This window comes from Camarhynchus parvulus, chromosome 15 (assembly GCF_901933205.1).
Source record: "Camarhynchus parvulus chromosome 15, STF_HiC, whole genome shotgun sequence".
Classification (NCBI taxonomy): domain Eukaryota; kingdom Metazoa; phylum Chordata; class Aves; order Passeriformes; family Thraupidae; genus Camarhynchus; species Camarhynchus parvulus.
In genome coordinates this window covers 208,916-228,972 of record NC_044585.1, presented here as the reverse complement: position 1 = coordinate 228,972, position 20,057 = coordinate 208,916, and the positions used below count along the sequence as shown (strand labels likewise).

General features: G+C 48.2%; 1 protein-coding gene across 1 annotated transcript in view; it reads right to left on the bottom strand.

Moving 5' to 3' along the window:
- The window catches only part of AIFM3 (apoptosis inducing factor mitochondria associated 3), a 55,285-nt gene that overhangs the window by 20,633 nt on the left and 14,595 nt on the right, over positions 1-20,057 (bottom strand). The window contains exons 3-6 of the mRNA XM_030959196.1: positions 16,766-16,979; positions 2,945-3,054; positions 1,459-1,568; positions 384-428 (exon numbers count right to left, since the gene is read on the bottom strand). Coding sequence (XP_030815056.1) covers positions 384-428; positions 1,459-1,568; positions 2,945-3,054; positions 16,766-16,979 — 479 coding nt within the window. The remainder of the gene's footprint in view (positions 1-383; positions 429-1,458; positions 1,569-2,944; positions 3,055-16,765; positions 16,980-20,057) is intronic.

The window sequence follows — 20,057 nt, the reverse complement described above, 5'->3', positions numbered from 1 at the left end:
GGGCTCAGGAGGAAGCACAAGTGGCCTCTGCCATTACCATGCCAAAAGGCTGGTGGAAGAGGCCTCTTCCCATGGGCCCGCTAAATTAAATTAATTAAATTAATGAGCTTAAGGAAACATAGGACAAGTGCAGGATAAACACCTGTAAGGCCTGAGAGTGTGGACAGCCCAGGCCAGGTGTCCAGCAGCTGCAGGGAGGCTGGGTGCAAGGGGGACCCAACATCTCTGCCCTGCTCCACTTGTACCTCCATATAAACTGGATACTCACACATCACTCTGCCCAGGCCAGAGGATCAAAGAGAAGCATTTCCCCCCACCCCCATGCACATACAGCAAAAAATGAAAGCATTTGCCTTGATTTTTGGATGTCAGTGGCCCCTCACCTGCTTGCTTGCTCGGATGTATACCTTCTCCTTCTCAATCTTCACCTGAGGGTGACAGAACAGTGCTGGTTTGCAGAGCAGCAAGGGTTCCCTCTGGGCAACAGCTAAGGAGCAAGGGGTGATGGCACAAGGTCACCTGTAGGAGAAGCTCAGACCATGGCAGGGCTCATCCCAGCTCGGGGCTGTGGGATCTCCTGCCTCGGATCAACCCCACACTGACACTCAATGTGCAATCTGATCCCTACCCAAATCTTACATATGGTTTCTCATTCCCACCCCACTCCTACTCCAGAGACCTCCCAGACTGGGCACTCCCAGGTTCCCAGGAGGTACCTGATGCCTGTGGGTGGGTGCAAGGGAGCTTCAGGGGGAAGGAGCTGCCCTCCACTGATGACACCAGCACATCCTTGGAAAATATTTGCTCCACGCCATACAGAACGTTGCTTATCCCAATTAAAAGAGTCATTTTGTGGGTGACATGAAATTGAGTGGTGTGGTTGATGCTCTAGAGGGAAGGGATCCATGCAGAGGAATGTGGCCAAGCTGGAGAAGTGACCACATGGGAATCTTATAAGGTTTCAATAAGGGCAAATGCAAGCTGCTGCAGCTGGATGTGAGCAATTTGCCTTACCTGTCCAGGCTGAGGGATGCAGGAATCGAGAGCAGCCCTGAGGCAGACTGGGATTATTCACATGGAGAAGAGAAGGCTCCAGGGAGACCTCAGAGCCCCTGCCAGGGCCTAAAGGGGCTCCAAGAGAGCAGGAGGTCTTTGGACAAGGGGCTGCAGTGACAGCACAAGGGGGAATGGTTCCCACTGCCAGCCGGCGGGGATGGATGGGACATTGGGAAGGAATTGTTCCCTGTGAGGGTGGGGAAGCCCTGGCACAGGGTGCCCAGAGAAGCTGTGGCTGTTCCACTCCTGGAAGTGTTGCAGACCAGGCTGTAGTGGGTTTGGAGCAACCTGGGATAGCGGAAGGTGTCCAAGGGGTGGAATGAGGTAAGCCTTAAGATCCCTTCCAACCCAGACCATTCCATGATTCTATGGTTTCCTCTGCTGCAAGGACAAGGATCTCACCTGGAACCTGGGTAAACTATCCAAGCCGGGAAAGTCCTCAATGTCGCCTGTGCTGATATTGAAGCAAGCTCCATGCCAGGGACAGCGAACTCTTCCTTTGGACAAAACCCCTGCAGGGAACATGGCAGAGCAGGGTTGGTGCTGCCCTGCAGCTGCCTCCCATCCTGTGAGATCCACCTCTCCTACAGGACACGTGACAGCTGATGTGAAACTGGATGGGCAACAGTGGAGTTTTCTCAACATGCACACTGGGCATGTTTGGGATCAGCTGGGATCCTCTATGAGCAGTTCCTTCTAAAATGCCCTGGATGGCAGGGTCCTGCAGTACCTCTGGGCGCAGTTCCAAAGCTGTTTGCTCTGGGATATAACTTCACTCTCCAGCCAGGATGGGGCTGCCATCCCCAGAGTCTCATGGTCATTCTTAAAAGCCGCACTATTGCCCAGAACAAGTGGTGCCTCAAGCAGAGCATCACTGATTTAGAGTACACGTTTCAGAGCAGACCCTGGCACAGCAAGGCACCTGCACACACTGGGAAGCACAGCATGTCCAAAGCCATGTGTTCATTTCTCTAGGTGTTGGTTCAGAGGCTGCTACCTTGGATTTCAGCTTTCCCTGCTACAGTGCCAGGGCAGGGAATAGGCCACCATGCAGCCATGGACTGGTCTTGAGCTTATGTCTCTGCTTGTTGAGGCACAGCAGTGCCACATCTCATGACCACCATGGGTGGGGCACAGGGGCAGCCCCCCTGCACCTACAGCTGCAGCAAAGTCCCCAGAGAGATCCCTGTGTGACAGCCAGTCTGAGGAATGCACCACAGGTCTCTGAAAGGGCGGTGAGCTCTCACCTCCAGGGCAGTGTGGGGCTCCTCTGCCCTGCTCAGCAAGAGGCCCATCCCAGGGTGGGGGGGCTGACAGCATGGCTGCTACACCCAGCACAGCTGCTGGGCCAGCAATGCCCAGAAGACTCAGAAGGATGCTACCCTGTCTTCCCCAGGATCCCACCTCCAGCAAAGTACCCTCCCAATCCCAGTTTTAGTGATGCATGTCAGTACACAGACTGCTGCCATTGCTTAGGCTCAGGGCAGAGACCTGCTTGAAGCCTGTCCTGAGAAAGTGCCAGAATACATATTTTTAGATGCCAAGATGGGAAACCGCTCCACCTCATCCCACTTCAGTCAATAACATGAGCAATGTTCTTTTTGCTATTTAAAGGATCCCATCAGCCCAAAGAGTGTCCTCTTTCCCCTCAACGAGAAGAAGCCCCAGCCCCGTGATCAGCAGTGGCAGCTGCAAACCAGAGCTGGCAAAGTGCTCTGGGAAGTTTTGTGCAGCTCCAGCTTGTTCCCATGCCTTCCCCAGCCAGAAGATGCCCCAGTGATGCTGAGTGTGCAGTGCAGCACTGCTGCATGCTGGGCAGCACAGTCAGGGGGCTGTCCTTTGTCCTGCGATGCCCTTGGCTGCTCTCCAGGACATGATGCAGACTGACCTTTGACCAGCGGAGCCCCATAGTGGGGACACTTGTGTCCCACGGCGTGGAACTCCCCACTCTCCTTGATGAGCAGAGCCTTCCCGCAGCCCAGGTCCACTTCCCGCATCCTGGACAGGAGGAATATGGAAACAGATGGCAGAGCATCCACCTCACAGCAGATGCCACCACTCCACCCTACAATCCAGCCCTAGTCCCACCAGGCTCCCCTCCTCCTTCAACCTGCTCATTACTGGCTTCAGGTGACTACAGATGTAGGTCATTCCTTGTCACCAAGCCAGCTTTGGAGGTGGCTCTGCTGTCCCAGACTGGGGCACATCCAAGCTTGGCCATTCAGTGGTAGCATCTAATTTATCCATCACTGTGCCAAGAGGCAGCTCAAAACACCTCCCCAGCTGCTGGGGGAGCTGGTAGTGCGAGCAAGAAACCAAACTGGTTTTACTGTGACATCAGCTCCCCTCCTGGCCCCAGCAGCTCAGCAGGCCCCTGCCAGGCTTGTGTTAGTTTTTCAAACCAAACACAACATCTCCCAGAGCTGAAAACCAGGAGAGGTGATTCTGAACTTTGGGGTCTACCTCCCACACCTCAGGGTTTTTGCTCTGGTCCTGGCCAGTCCCAGGGTCACTTTTCCTGATAAATCCCTCAGGACAACAGACACCTGTGTGTGACCTTCTTGATGTTCTCCTCAGCTGCTTTTGCAGAGTGGAGCTCACACAGTGACCTCCGACCAGCACCAGGTTCCCGGCCCCAGCTCTGCTGGGTTCAGCTCTGCACTGCAGAGGAGCCAGCAAACCTTCAAGCCATTCCTATGGAGGGGTTCGGGTTCTCTTTGAAACCTCACCGTTGCTCACAGAACAAGGAGGAACATTCTTAAACAAAAAGGGATCAGTTTAGACTACATATAAGAAAGAAGTTTTTATAATGTGAGTAGCAGGATGCTCTGCCTGGAATAGGGTAAGACAAATCAAACAACACCCAGTTTTGCAAAGCTGTCAGTGGTGAACTGAGAGGGGGTGTCACACTGCTTTTGGTCTTGAATTATGCTAAATCCAGTTGGACTCATCAACCCCAAAGTTAAACATTCTGATAGCAAGAGGAAGATGGGGCAGATATAGTGAATTATCCTTACCTAAAAATGCTAAGCTGGAACAGCTGGCCTGCAGATATCTGACTGACAATCACTTTTTACTCTAAAAGTCCTGCCCCTTACAAATAGCAGGTTCTTCTAACATATCCCTTCTTGGAGTGTGTGTGGAGATTCCTCCCTGGGGTGGGGACACCCTTCAAGGTCACTCCTCAGGAGTGAGCAAAGGAGATTTGCCCACGCTCGTTGGTCTGGGTGAGTGACATGAATCTCTATTTCATAATCATGGAGTTTTCCAGCTTTAATAAAATTACTTTCATATACTCTGTTCTATTCTACTCTACTATTAGTTTTAGCTTTTATCCTGTATAGTACATAATTCTGATTAAGATCTTTTTGTCTAATCATTTATCATAATAAATAATTTCTTTTTATACAAATATATCTGGTTTGCCATCCCTATCCCTGCAGGACAAAGCTGTACAAAGGTTCAGTCACACCTTTGTAATTCCTTAGACTTAAACCATTGGCAATGAGGGTTAGGATTGGATCCAGCCACACCAAGACTTCTCTTAGAGAAGGAGTTTAGAAAGGCAGGGAGTCCTTTCTGCACCTCCTGACTCAACAACAGCTTCTCTCGCAAACTTTGTCTGAAATTCCCACTCCACCTGTGACAAATTGACATAGTCAGCAGGATGCCAAATAATTTTGGGAAAGAGACAAAAGGCTTAACAGAATATTTACAGCAGCAGAGGACACATATTGAGACTGATAATCCCTGGTCAGTGAACAATTGGTATGAGTGGGAAAGGATACAAGAGAATTAAATAAAAAAGGGATCACTGGAAGATAAAAAAGGGAGAGGTATCATGTGTCATGTAGTGAGATTATGCTTAAAGGCTGCATGGCAATGGAGAGAACAAATGATAAAAGAAACTGATAATCTGAAAGAGAAAATAAAAGACAGAAAACATGTACAACTGTCTTTACAGTTATCAAAATGACAAATTAAAGAAACAGCTAAAAGAATTCAAGGAAAAGACAAAAGCCTTGGAAGAAAAATTAGAACCGATATTATAAAAAGCCCCCAGTGCTGAAAAAATATGAAAATTAATAGTATCACCTGAGGATTGGGATGTGATTTTTGGGAAAGCCCTGATGAAAATGCTGATGAGGGAGAATGGAACTCTGGTGAAATAATTGAATGTTCACCTCCTAGAGAGGAAGAGGTTCCAGATTTTAAAAAGGAACACATAATAAAGACCAAAGTGTCCAAACAACCCCAAGGAGGTCAGAGGAGGAACATGGACAGAACTTATGGCCGGGGACCCCCTGCAACTGGCAAATCTACAGGAAAAAAATGGAAGAAAATCAGGGGAGTCAGAAACCGAGTATTTGTGGAGAGTGAGCCTCTGGAGAAGCTAGAATATTGCTGAATGGAACTCAAGCTAAGGGATCCTGGGGGCCAGAAGTCTTGTTAAATCTTGGACCTGAGCTTGCCAATCAACCCCATTCAATAACCCGTGAGGCTGCATATTGGGCAGGAGCAATAAATGTTATGAGAAGGGGAGACACAGCTTCCACACCCACATGGTCATCTAATGAAATCTCTGCTGCTGTTACAAAGACAGCTTTTCTGTGCAAACAGAAACACCCCAATCTCCACAGAGGTGGCTCCTAATTAAGACTTCTATTGAGAGGTGCCCCTGCAATGATAAAAATTTATTTAGTGGGGCGATGAGACAAAATTAGAAGAGATGTAATGCATAATGAAGGCGATTATCCCCACATGAGCAAAATTCTTGCATGGCTTGGGAACCAGACAAGGAAAATGGGCTAGGAAAGCCATTCTAGAGAGCAAACTCAGGCTATTGAGAGGAGTCTAAAAACATAAATGCAGATACCTCCAGAATGCTGGGTGAGGACTTTTAAACATACCCTACTTGAGAGAAACAAAAGATCAAAACTCTGCTTACTTCTGCGAAGAGCAAAAGGAGGTGTGGATAACATGGCCGTGACTTTAGGAGTCCCCTGTGATGCCCTCAGGGGACAGTCCAATGCAGGATATCAGACTTAGTCAAAGTGGTGAAGGATGGGGAGAACACAAGTAATGGAAAGCCTCCAAAGGAAACCCCCCTCAGTCCTTCTGAGTTAACGGAAACACAAAAGGAAAAAAATACTAAGCACTGGGTGAACTTCAGGCCTTCTCACCCAGCTCATTATGACCTATCAATGATCTGCTATAGATGGGCCCCATATCTACTTACCAGTAGGACCTAGAAAACAATATTTGAATTTTTTAATTACTACAGGAGCCCAAATATCTTCAGTCACCCCCACAGATGCTGAAAAAATAAATTTAAGTTTTAAATAAGGAGAGTCCATCTAACAGGATTCAAATGATAAAGTATTATATATTCCAATGTCAAAGTCTGTTTATGGCTAGCTGGGGAAAAACAAATGACCTCACACACATTTGCAATCACAAATCATGAAGAAAACATTTTAGGATATGGTGGTCTCAAAAGAAATTTGGCAATTGCACAACAGGAATGTTTGGTCATCCCGATCCACAAATACTGCATATAATAAATTTTCTGAAAAAAAATAGAAAATTAATCTATTAATAATTTAGAACAAAGGGGTATTATATTTAGGACACATACCCCATATAATTCTCCTGGTTGGCCAGTGAGGAAACCAGACACGAATTGGCACTTAATGATTGATTATCGGTGGCTGAATGCCAACATGGGAAGACTCATCCCAAACACTGCCAGTCTCAGTGCCACCCTGCAAGTAGCTGCATACAAATGGACAGCAGTTCTAGATGTAAAAGACATGTTCTTCATGGTTCCATTTCAGGATACTGGAGAAATATTCCTGGATTTTCTATAGAGAAGACCATTGTATGCATTAATGAGCAAAAGCCAGACTTAGGGGTGGCTTGATAGTCAGAAAGGCTTTACAAACGCTAATACAAGAGTCAAAAATATAGTCATCACTTGGAGCAGTTCATTCCAATGATCTTATAAGAGCTGAATGGGGTTTTGCTGAACATGGTACTTACTGTAACATGTTCCACCAAGGCCCACCAGACCTAAACAACCATTAGGGCTCAGTTCTGCAGCATTAAAAGATCCTGAGAAGAGATATACTCTGACTGGGAAAAGGGATTACTATCTCTGAGCTCTTAAACAAGTAGAAAAATTTCAACAGCACCAATCTGTGCAAATCCAAAGACCCTTTAATCTGTTAGCCAGTATTAAGAAGGGCTATGCTCCACGAGGTGGGATTGCACAAAGACCAAGAGTGCATGAATGCTGTGTACATGTCTCAGGAGTCACAGGTCTAATGGATATAACTGAAGGGCCAGCAAAACCTGCAAAATTACAGCCAGCCATGATCCTAGATATGCTGGCTTTGCAACAGCTACAAAAGCCTAGTGCTATACTTGGTGATCCTGCAGTTACATCATACTCTGAAGTTAAAGACGTCTGGTTCACCAAGGCCTCAGCCAAACACTTTGATGGTAAATGGAAGTAGAGAGCAGTTATGAGGGAACATCATGAACCTGTGCTAGGAGAGGGTCAGGCTGAGCTCAGGGCAAGGTTCTTCCCCCAGAGGGTGCTGGCACTGCCCAGGCTGCCCAGGGAATGGGCACGGCCCCGAGGCTGCCAGAGCTCCAGGAGCCTTTGGACAGCACTGCCAGGGATGGACAGGGTGGGATTGTTGGGGTGTCCTGTGCACAGCTGTGAGTTGGACTGGATGATCCTTCTGATACCCTTTCAACTCAGGACGTTCTGTGATTCTATGGATAGGGCTCTGAGCAATCTTGTCTAGTGGAAGGTGCCCCTGCCCCCAGCAGAGGGTTAGACTAGATGGCCTTTAACAGTCCCTTCCAACCTGAACTATTCTGATTCAATGATTCCATGGTGCAGTACCCTGGATTAAAGCATGATTAGCACAGCAGGAATTGTTTACAACATGGAGCTTGGCAGTTTTTTGGCTCACTGGGCCACATATCTCTCCTTGACCAGCTAAGCCAGGCTGAGATTCAGCCCCATCCTGGCCAAAGCATCTCTTTGTTGATAATGCACCTTGTTTGGAAGCCAGAAGGAGCTACTGAGCACACCCCTCTGCTGAATGAGTGATTGATGATGCCACTAGCACTGAAAAGCAGCATTTTAGAAAATCCTTTCTACCACCTTTGGGTTGTCCAAGAGAGGCTCCATAGCCTTCTGTCCCAGCAGGGATAAACTGAGCAACGCATACCTCTACAGCATCCACATGCAGGTGAATTTGTCCACAGCATCTCCCAGGGATGTAGGGATGTTGTGCCTCCTCCATGGTGCCCAGAAACTCTGCCTCTGCCTGCTGCAGATTGGCTGGGCACAGGCTCTGCACTGCAGCTTCAACTCGTGCTTATATTTGCCAGAGTTCCCATGCCCTGCAGACTGTGTTGGTGGCCATGTGTCACTGGTCAGTGGCACAACCTACAGGAGCACGAGTCTTTCAACTATCCATCATTCCCAAGAAGCTGCTCATTGATCCTCTCTGCAGGCTGGAGACTGGGGTGCAGAAGGCTCCAGCACTGAGGCCTCCACTCCTCCACCTGCCCAGACCTTGGCCAGAGACATTTCCACAGCTTTGCAGAACAGTGCCCAAGTGTTTCTGAGTGACGCTGATGTTGCTCTGCACTGAGCAGATCTTTACTCTCTGCCCTCTCAGTATGCTTCCACCAGCTCTGCCAGACCTTCCCCTCAAAACATCCTGTCTCTTCTCACCTCTCAGATGCTCCCTTTCCAACCAATAGTCCCCACACACTCTGTGCAATCCATGGTCTGCCTGAGGCACTGAATCTCTTTCCAATGCAACCATCAGCAGCTGCTTCCCAGAGCAGAGTCTTGCATCTAGCCATGGAGCAAAGTAAGAGCTGAGGAGACAGCCCTTGTTTTGTACAGACCTGGACAGTGAGCACAGAGCTGCTGCTCCCTGGAGACTTCCCCTCTTCCAGCCAGAAAGCCCATCCCTACACAGCTTGATGTTTATCTGGAAATCCTGGTTGCTACCACTGCATGAAGAGGACCATCTCTACAGCTATCCCAGCATGTTGCCTTTGGGGTGCCAAACACATCACCGTGGCCATAGCAAACCCCACTTGCTCAAGGAAGCCACTGGCCACGTGTGATTCCAGAATGCCATTCATGCACACCAGGTTCCAGGGTCTCACAAGAATAGGACAGACTGTGTGCTCATTCCTTCTCAGGTAACATCCCAACTCAATCCCATTATTTGCCCTCAGGCTACACAGACATTTGCCCCATTCTGCTTTGAAGCCATGGAGATCAGAACAGGTCTCAGCTCACCAACATTTTTGTTCCACCCTTAAACCCAGACAAGCCAGACTTTGGGCAAGTGCTTCACCTGCATCAACTGTTCAATGACAAATGCTCAATTCCCTAATTTCCTTGTCACCTTGGGTGAAAATCAGCAGAGTCCACCACTCCTGCCCTTTGCCCCATTAATTTGGCCACCCAGCTCCTCAGAGATGCAGCTCTGCTCCCTCCCCGAGTAGGACACTGGGCACTCAGAGCTCTTGCCTCTGCTCAAGGGGAAGGGAGCAGTACAAGTCCTGCTGCATTCCTCAGCTGATAAAACCTGGTCAATGGCAACCATAACTCCCTGGGAAGATACGATAAGCTAAAGAATTTACAGCTTACCCAAGGAGCTGTGTGAACTGAGAGAGTCAAAAACAAGACCTGGTGTCTTCAAGCCAGCACACAGCCACCTGCAAGGCTCACATCCTGCACTCACTCCAGAGTAATCCAGAGAATGATTTACACTGCCCTGCACCCTGCTGAGCTGTTTACTCAGTTGGGAATTTGTCCTGTTGTCCCACCCCTGTTGTCCCACCCCACTCCCCACTCTGGAAGCACAGCTAAATCTCAGCTCTGGCCTGGAAAGGATCTTTGGTTGAGAGCTGTGAGAGCACTGGGGGGCTGTTTTCTGTCCAGGTAGCCTGCTGGGAGGCTGGATGGGTACAGTAACACCAGTTTATCCTCCAGTATCTTTCTGCATCTCAGTTCTGCCGAGACGGTCCTGGTAGCAGAAAGACATAAAGGTTGGGCAGAAAGCATGCTCTGTGCTTACAGACTCCACTAATGCAAGGCAGTGGTGCCTGAAGCCTCATGCCAGCACCCTGCGCTGATGCCATGCCCATGCACACCCCTGCTCAGCACACTCCTTGGGAGAATCATCCCAGAAAGTCACTCTGGGTACCAGCACAAGGGAACTCCTTCAGCTTGGCTTATTGCCTACATGAGCTGTGGGACTGTCTCACAGCACTCCTATCTTGACCTGGACCCGCCTGCTAGAGAACACCTTATTCTTAACCCAAAATACCTGGTGTTGGCACATCTGCTGTCACGCTCATAGCATGCTGCAGCAGCTGATGCATATGGGACTGGCTCCTAGACCAGTGACAGCTCCTAGCCCTGGCTTTAGCTGAGGAGCTAAATCTCCCTGCTATGGCCGCCTGCAGCCAAGTATGTTCTCACAGGCTGCAGCCAGCTTATCCTCACCTTCCCTGCAGCCAGAAGAGCTCTCCTAATCTTTTCATCTATCATACTCCCTGCTCCCCAGTCAATCTAGATATTCACAGAATCATAGGGTGGTTTGTGTGGGAAAGGACCTTAAAGACCCTCTCATTATACCCCCTGCCATGGGCAGGGACACCTTCCATAGACCAGGTAAGGCTGCATCTTGATCCTGGAACAGAACCCTACCTGTGCAACCAGTATTTCCCAAGAGTGTTTTCCCCTTTTTCTTCACTCCACCATCAAGGCAATTCCAGTTGCTGCCTGTGCTCTGCCTGCTCCCCTCCAGCCCTGCTGCCACTGCTCATCTGCACAGGTAGCAGTAGGTCACCCACACCTCCACATGTCAAATCTCCTTGAGGGATACATTGTATATCTCTGTCCTTCTGCATCACTCACCAAAAGCACCCACATCCTTGAGCAAAAACAATCCCACAGATTGGTTTGTCTTTCCTTGAGGTAGAATGGATCCAAACGTACTTCCTTAAGACATTCTTTCTTCACATGCACCACAGGGACTTTATGCCCTTCCACAGTACATAGAGGTTTTCACTGGGCAGGGCCAGCTTGATTGGTGACCCTCTGGCATTAACTGATAATGTGGCCTTCACTAAACATAGATCCCAGTGTTTGAAGATCCCACTACCCACTGATTTCAATGTAGTTTTTAACAGTGCATTGCACCATTCCACTTTCCCAGGGGCTGGTGCATGACAGGGAATATGGTATACCCGCTCAATACCTTGTGTTTGTAAGGTATAACGCCTTGGTCAGTGTTAATAAGCCCAGTTCCTCCGAACTTTTAACAGAGCCCAGGTGTTTATAGGGATATTTTTGAAATTAGTCCCATTGTCTGACTCAATTATTTCAGTGCTGCTGTCTTGCCACAGGATTTGTTTTTCAAGAGTCAAAATGATGTTCCAGGCAGTGGTGTAAAGCATGAGGTATTTCTCCAGCCACCCAGTCATGCCTCTGACCATTGTCAGCACATAATGCTTGCCTTGGCAGTGAGCTTGCAGCAGGGTGATACAATCAATCTGCCAGGCCTCCCCATACTTACATCAACCACCACCCCCCCGACCACAGGAACTTTACCCACTTGGCCTTCTTGATCACAGCACACTTTTCACAATCATGGATTACCCAGGATATTGTGTCCTTAGTTAAGTCCACCCCTTAATCATGAGGCCATGTTGCATCTCTTCCTTGATAGCCTGAGGTATTATGGGCCTACTGAGCCAGAAATAATTCACCCTTATGATGCTAGCCCAGACCTACCTGAGACACTTTAATCTTGGCAGCTCAATCCACCTTCCATTGTTGTGACACTCCTCAGTGCCGGACTCTCATGGACATGTGCATGCACATGACGGACTTTGACAGCCAACTCCTTTGCCCAGGCACCGATGTCTCACCACAATTCAGCAGCCCAGAAGGGTTTCTCTCTGTGCTGCTAGTTTGCCTTTTTCCATCGTTCCAGCCAGCCCTACAGAACATTTGCTACTATCCCCAAGTCATTGTAGAGGTAGTGTTCGCCATTTCTCTCACTGAGCAACATCTAAAGCAAGCTGAAAAGCTTTCAACTCTGCAACCTGACTTGTCCCTCAATGCCTTCTGCCACTTGCCATGTAGGGCCCCATACAGCAGCTTCCCATGTTCATGCATCCCTGCAATAAGGCAGGAACTGTCAGTGAAGAGAGCACACTGCTTTTCATTTTCAGGTAGCTGATTATACGGGTGGGGCCTCCTCAGCACATGTCACCTTCTCCTCCTCCTCTTCTGATGACAGTCTGAAATTTTCACCTTAGGGCCAGTTTGTGATGATTTCCAAGATCCCAGCACTATTGGGGTTTCCCATCTGAGACCACTGTTGATCAGACCAATCCACTTACTCCAGGTAAGATCAATGGCATGATGTACGGCAGAGACTTTCTCTTTGAACACCCAGCCCAGCACTCATAGTTGGGGCACCAGAAGAAGCTGTGCTTCTGTGCTAATCATTTCTGAAGCAGATCAAACCTCTTAACAAACTGCAACTATCTCTTTTTCATTTGAGGTGTAACAGACCTCAGATCCTCTGCATACTTGGCTCCAGAACCACAGGGACTGTCCTCAAGTCTCCCCAGGTACCTTCTGCCAGGGGCTCCAGAAGGACCATTCTTCCTGGCTGTGGTGTAGAGCACATTTTTGTCACCCTGTCCTGTCCTGACTGGCTTAAGGACTACTGAATCAACAATCTCCTGTTTAATTTGTTTCAAGGCTCCTTGTTCTTCAAGACCTCCCTTTAAATAATTCTTCTCCTGTGTCACATGATAGAGAGGGCTGACAATCTGACTGTACTCTGGAATATGCATCCTTCAAAAACCCAGAGCTCCTGGGAAAGCCTGTGTCTTCTTGTTGGCTGGTGGGGACAAAGCTGGTGTTTTTTAGGCTACATTCACTGGAATCTGACATCTCTGAGAGAATACCTTTCCCTCACACTTGACAGGAGCCACCTCCAGAGGTAATAGTTTCCATCCTCTTCCCAATTCCCTTGTGTCTTGGTTTGAAAGACAGGTCTGCCAAGGAAGGCAGGAGCCTCCATTGAAAGCGAATATATGACCCCCTTCCCTCCAAATTATTAAGGGGTTTTCGGGCAAAGATTTGGGAACAGGAATAGCAGCTCTTTCCTAGTATGCACACCAAGGCAAACAGACAACTGCGGCATTACCAACGCCCAGAGGCAGAACCTCGGTCCCAGCCATTCCCCCTCTGGTGCAGTTCCGGGCACAGCCGGCAGGGGCGCTGCTGGCTCCGGGCAGGGCGGGGGCGATGATTCCCCCGCGCCTGCAGGGGGCGCTGTGGCAGGGCCGGGACGGGAAGGGACGGGGAAAGGGGCGGCCGCTGCCGGGGCCTGGGCAGGACTCTGGGACGAGCAAGCTGAACGGCAGGAGTGAGCAGAGACATCTCCAGGGAGCACACGACATGTACTGAACTCCGCAGCTGTAGCTGGAATGGTGGGGCGTCCCGGCAGGGCGGGGGTGCAGGGCTACAGTGCAGTGAAAACTCGGAGCAGTGGCAAAAGAATGGTGGGAGTGGGGCCGTGGCAGCCTGTCTCTCGAGCAAATGGTGAAAGCCCTTTTTTAGTGAGGTAGGTGTTAATAAGGTCCCAGTTCAGTGCCTGCTATCCCACGCAAAAGGCTAACCCCACAGTAGAAGAAGCAGGACTGGGTTAGGCTCCAGCAGTGGCAGTGAATTCCTTCCCACAAGCAGCAGCTCCAACCTCTCAAAGCAGAGAGAGAGAGGGGAAGAGAACTAGCAGCTGCCCCATCTCTTAGAGCTCTTAAAGCTCCGCCTTTTACCAGCCCAGTTTTCTCGGTATTTCTGCCCCTGTGAGAGATACCTCAGATAAGAGGCATAGAGCCAAATGCCCTCCTCCCTGAGCTTGGTCACTTCTTTTACCTGGTCGTTCTTGTTTCCTATCAATTTCCAACATCCTAACCCCCAACACCTTGTCAGTGCCTACATCCCGGGACAGGGATCCCAGTTCCTTGGTTTCACTACCACCTAGTTCCATATCATGGGCCGCGATATCCCAGCCCCGGAGCAGTCATGTCACCAGGGGCTCTCCTGACTCCTGGTACCCTGTCTTTTTGGATATCCCACAACTCCCACGGGGACAGGGATTGGGTGATTGTCTCTGGCCCTGCCTCTTCCCCTGTTGTGAGGGCCCTGCTTCCTCTTCATCCCTCACTAAGTGGACAGATTTTGCCTTGGATGTCTTCTTCCATATAGGGCTGAGTGCTTCCAGCATGAGCTGTCCCTGTGCTTCAGCTGCAGCTGGAGCACCCATGGAAGAGCTCTTGCTCTTCCTTGCTCCTTTTCTCCCTGAGAGTGCTGTCTAGTATGGAGCTTTGTCTGATAAATAGTAGCCAGGGCCCAACACACTGCATAACTTTGCACCTCTCTGGAATTGCCACAGCATTTTTCTTTCAAATACTCTCCCACTTTATTGGGATCTTGTAATTGTTCAGGGCTGAACTTCCAAACCACTGGAGCAAAACAGTCCTGGTTCTGCCACATTACGTGCCACTCTTGACTATCCACCCCCGGGGCAGATCTCTAAATGACCTTCCAAAAAATCTCTTTTGTAACTCTAAACATGGTGTGGACTGCACTGAGGAGACCTGGAAGACTTAGCAACAAGAACAGGCTTTCCTTAACATACAAGGGAAATTCAAAACCCTCAAAAGCTGTTGTCACAGGCTTGAAGGAAGAAAAGGTGGTGAAACCTGGGAAAAATATTTGTCCCCTGTGGTCCCCAGAGACTGGGTATGATTATTAATGGAGTCTCAGAGGCAGCACCCAAGGACAAGGCAGGAGGTCAACCCTGAATACACATCCCAAACAGCCCTCATTGTCCTTCGTGTTATGTCATAAACCAATATCCCACAGTGCACCAACAGAATGATCCTGATCCCTCACCCTGCTCTCAAAAGGAGCACTGTGCTGGGCACAGAGAGTATGTATGAAAATACAGACAGGGTGAGGTACCACGCCCACGTGAACAGACCAAGCAATGTTGCAGCCAGTTGCTCTGCACCTAATACAACAAATGCTTAGATCAAATTTTGTTTCCAACCCTCTCTGGGCAGATCTGTTGATACCTCCAGCCTTCCCATCCCATGCTGGGTATTAAATAAGGCTGCTGTGGTTTAGGAATGGAATTCCCCAATGTAGTGCTCCCACCAAAACCATGCTGCTGCTCACCCTCCCTCCCCCCTGCCCTACCTGTGGGTGTCTGGAGGAGAATGGGAGTCACAAAAGGCAAAGATAACAAGGCTGAGATAACAATTTACTGGGATCAGCAATGAGAGAAGAAAACCAACAGTAACAGCTAGAATATTAATAACACAAGTGTACAAAAGAGAGAGCTAGTCACAAGCCAAATTGCTGACGCAGAGCTCAGAGCTCACCATCCCACTTCCCATTCCTTCCAATGCCTTGGAACCAGCATGACCCCAGCATCCTGGGCACCACACTCTATCCCCCACAGTTACTCAACCAGAAGGAACCACTTCTTCCCACAAGAGAGTCTCTTCCCCTGCCCCAGCAATGAGATGAGGTTGTATAGAATAACCTCTGGGTCCTGGCCATGCACCTCCTGGCTACTGCAAAAATTAACATTGTCCTGGTTGGAACCAGGATACAAGCCAAGCAACCTCAACAGCTCCACATCACGTGAAGATTTAATCCACGGAGTCCAGAAAAGACTCCAACGGAGTCCAGTGCATCCTTCTGCAGAATGGTATAATACATAAATTCCCATTGCAATGAAGAAAACCCAATTTATTCCTGGATGAACTTACCTAAGAAAATGAATTTATGGCCCATGAAACCTCTTAAGTTTAGCACAAAGTGCATGGATTGTTCTTGGATACTATCACAGGCAATACTTCAATTGAAAGCAAACAGCTGCCAGACTCCTGCTGTGTCCCACACACCTTACATTGCTCCCTCACTTCAACAGAAGCTATTCCAAACTATTTTCTTTTACATACAGATGGAGCCTTCTGAGATGTCAACGGAACCTACACTTCTACTCCAGAAAAGAGGCACCTGTAAAGCACAGTGACTGGGACAGGCACTCTTTAGATTTCAGAATATTAAATCAGGGCACTGAATGTGCTCAGGTGAAGTGCGTTGTCATTTGCAAAAGATCTGAAAATCTGCATCCTTAGTGAAAGACCAAATTGATGAGCTCAGCTGAAAGAGCCAGGCACTGCAGACAGGATGGAGCACATGACCTGCCCCATCAGCTCCACCCATCCGCTTCTCCTGCTGTTTTGTAAAATCACTGGGGCTATAAAATTATTTTAAAATGTCTAGGTTGGTTAATACAAGTTGAGAAGAGCCTTCTGAAAAATTCTGCTACAGAACATCACCTCTTTCTGAGACAAGTCCCAGTGCAGATCATGCAGGGAACAGAAGACGTTCTGGTAAAAACAGTTGTCACTTGTCCATGATGTATTTTTTTAAGATTAAAAAAGCATACTAAGTTAAATTATCATCTCCAACAACCCTAAAGAACAAGACAGGGCATTCAGATTAGGTTAGAAGGTTTCTCAAGTTTTATCTGCAAAAACTTTGGGCACTTACTGTCCATTCTCCAGGTCCTTTACGTGGCACACAGATGCTTCTACCACATCCTTTGGGTTGTGGTAGGGGTTGCTGGCAATTGGATGCTCCTCAAGGTGGTAGTGCCGGGCAGTCCCATTGACTTTGTAGATCAGAGGGCTGGCTTTCCCATTGGGTGACATCTCCTCCTTGCTTCTCTCCTTCTCAGGTATCACAACTTCAATTTTCACTTCAACTGCAGGAATAACCCAAAACCTTTGTTAAAATGAAGCCAGAGGTTTTGCTGCTGTTCACTGCTCTATCATTCCTTCTTTCCCTGAACTTGGAAACAGACATCAAAACAGATATTTTTTGGTGGCTTGACTTGGAAGATAAAACATTTAACATCAACCTTGGCTTGATTACCTGAGCCCATTATTCCTCCATTCTTTCTGCATCGGGCACTTTGCATTCATAAAGTACACATTCTTGAAAGCAGACATGCTTATTATTGAAAGCAAAACAACCTCTCAGTTACAGTTCTTGTCCTGTTTAGTGGAAAACAGCTTCAGGCAGCTCCATATGAAGCATGCCAACGTCTCTGGGGCTCAGACAGACTTCAAAAACCCCTTTAGTTGTTTGTAGGTAACGTTAACTGAAAGAGAAAGCCAACACTGCATGGTGCATAAAGCTGCTTCATTAGATGGAGACCAATTAATAAGGAACTAGAAATATCCAAAATTATTTCCACATGAGGTTTTGAGTGTGGAGTGACTCTTCAACAGTAGGTGAGAGAAGCAAGGATGGTCCATTTTTCTCATGTGAGCACCAGTGAACAGGTCTGACAATAAATCATCCCTGTCCTGGAAACCAGAAGACCCAGGGACACATGGGAGCAGGGACTCTAGGGGGCAAAGGCACTCTCCTCGGCCACCCAGGTGAGGACATGCAGAGAAGTTGTGTCTGCCCCTGGATCCCTGGCAGCGTCCAAGGCCAGGTTAGATGGGGCTTGGAACAACCTGGGACAGTGGAAGGTGTCCCTGCTTATGGCAGGGGGTGGAACTGGATGAGCTTTAAAACCTCCTCCAGCCCAAATCATTCTGTCATTCTGTGTTAATATGAGCTCCCTGAAGGCAGTGCTCACCCATCCCCTACCACAGGCCCACCCAGCTACACCCCTATGTTCCACTCCATGCCTGGGCTGGCCAAGCTGGTCACAGCAGCATCAGAAGCCACTGATAAGCTCTCACATCACAAAGTGGATAACATCACTTTATCTCCAAGGGACTTAATCAAGCTAAAGCCATTAATATAATAATAAATGCCCGGGAATTGTATAGCAAACCAGGGGAAAGTGCCAGAGACTGGTGAAGTGACTCAAGTACATGGGAAGTCATTGAGCTTCCCCCATGTTATAAATGTCATGAACAGGAAAATCTGTTGTAGAAGATAAAAATTGAAATTCCCAAACTAAACAGGTAAGGAAAGGCAGAGGAAGGGTAAAACAAGCCCTTCAGCAAGGCTTGTGAATGACAGGGATGCTGGGTCTTCCCAGCCTGATCTGTTGTCCCAAAACTTTTATTGCAAGAATATTGAGAGAACGATGGAAGAACAAGTCAGGGAGAAGGTTGTTCATTCTGGAAGGGAGAAAAGCAGGTGACCATGGCCATTCAGGCCCTGGAGGCAGGCAGCTGTCTCAGGAGTCCTGCACATTTCTGCTGTTTGTGCCTGCTCAGCAAGGCAAGGGGTGCATGGCTTTTTGCCAAAGTGCCAAATCCTTGTGCTCACCTGGACAGGATTCACGAAGGGTAGTGACAGATAGATCCAGGAAAGTGATTTTCTGTGTATGAATGCTGAACCAACAGAAAACATCACCTTCTGCTGTGCTCTTGCAGCTGCAGGAGTTAATGCAAATGAATAGGCCCTGCACCATAAATTAAAAACCCCACATTGCTATGAGCAAATCTGTTCCTGGAGCTCTAGAGAAGCAGCCAGGCTGCTGCAGGCACCCAGTGAAGAGGCTGCTCCCCACAAGCATCTCTTTCCTAGGGCATTGGAAGAAGCAGACATGGATTTTCCACGACGGAGTTTGAAAATATAATGAATACCAATTTATGCCAGTCCCAGTGAAATACTTTTGGCCCAAGAAACAGAAAGCTGATGTCATTTAATTTCACAGTCAATCTGCACAAAATGTGTCAGTGCATCCTTGCAGCCAGACTGCGGAGCCAGACCATGTCGCAGGATGAGACAAAGGCTGGGCAACCCTGGTGGCTTTGAGCCCTAATGGTGAGGGGGGCATGGATATCAGTGAATTCACCTGCAGGGAACAACTCCCATCTCTCACTTGGCTGATGCCCCAGGACTTCGTTTTCCAGAGCACATTTGGGTCAGCTGAGCACATGGAGTGCCCACTGATTCACAGGCAAATGAACCTGCAGGGATGAAGATGGAAATGTAGCTCTGAGCTTTCCCCTTCTTCCTCAGCTAGAAAAACATATGCAGGAAGCAGCAAGTCTCTGGCACTCAGCCATCCCCACTTGGCACCCACCAACACTGCTGGACAAATGTCCAGAGGAAAAGAAAAAGAGTTGTAAAATCTTCCCTCTCCTATTTCGGGCCCCACACTTCACTGCTTGCCTCTATGAGGGGCATATCCCACTTGCCTCTCAGGAACACTCTTTACCTCCTCCTCCTTCTCATGCCTCTCAGCCCTTCATGGAGTGTCCCTCTGGCCTGAAACCTGCATTCCTGAGGGATGATCCCTCCAGGAATCCAGGGCTAAGCAGCACCTGAGCTGATCCAGCAAACTGGTTCAGTTGCCATCAAGAAAAATAACATTTAAATGAAATATTTATAAACCCAAGTTTAATTTAATACCAAATCCGATTGGTAAGGGGCTGGGGCCAATGTGTTCCAGCTCTTTGACAGTCATATCCCATAGCTGCTAGAAGAGGGTCTGGACAGCAAATTGTTTGGAAAGTTTTAGGCATGTTACTACAAATCTAGACAGTAGGCAACTCCTCAGGAATATGGGTAGAAATATGGATATAAATATAGATATTGATACATAGGTATGGACATAAAGGCATAGATATAGATGATATAGATAAAAATATAGAGATGTATAGATGTATAGGTATAGATATAGATGACAGAAAGAGACAGAAGTGTGCCTACTTGCCCTGTGCCACCAACATCACTTATACACATACATATGTGTGTGTAGGTGTTTGTATAAGTTCATGCACGTTCTTAAGATATCTCTATAGATACACACTTACATAGATGAAGAACCAGAAGGCCAGGGCTGGAAATAGTTTATAAGAATATT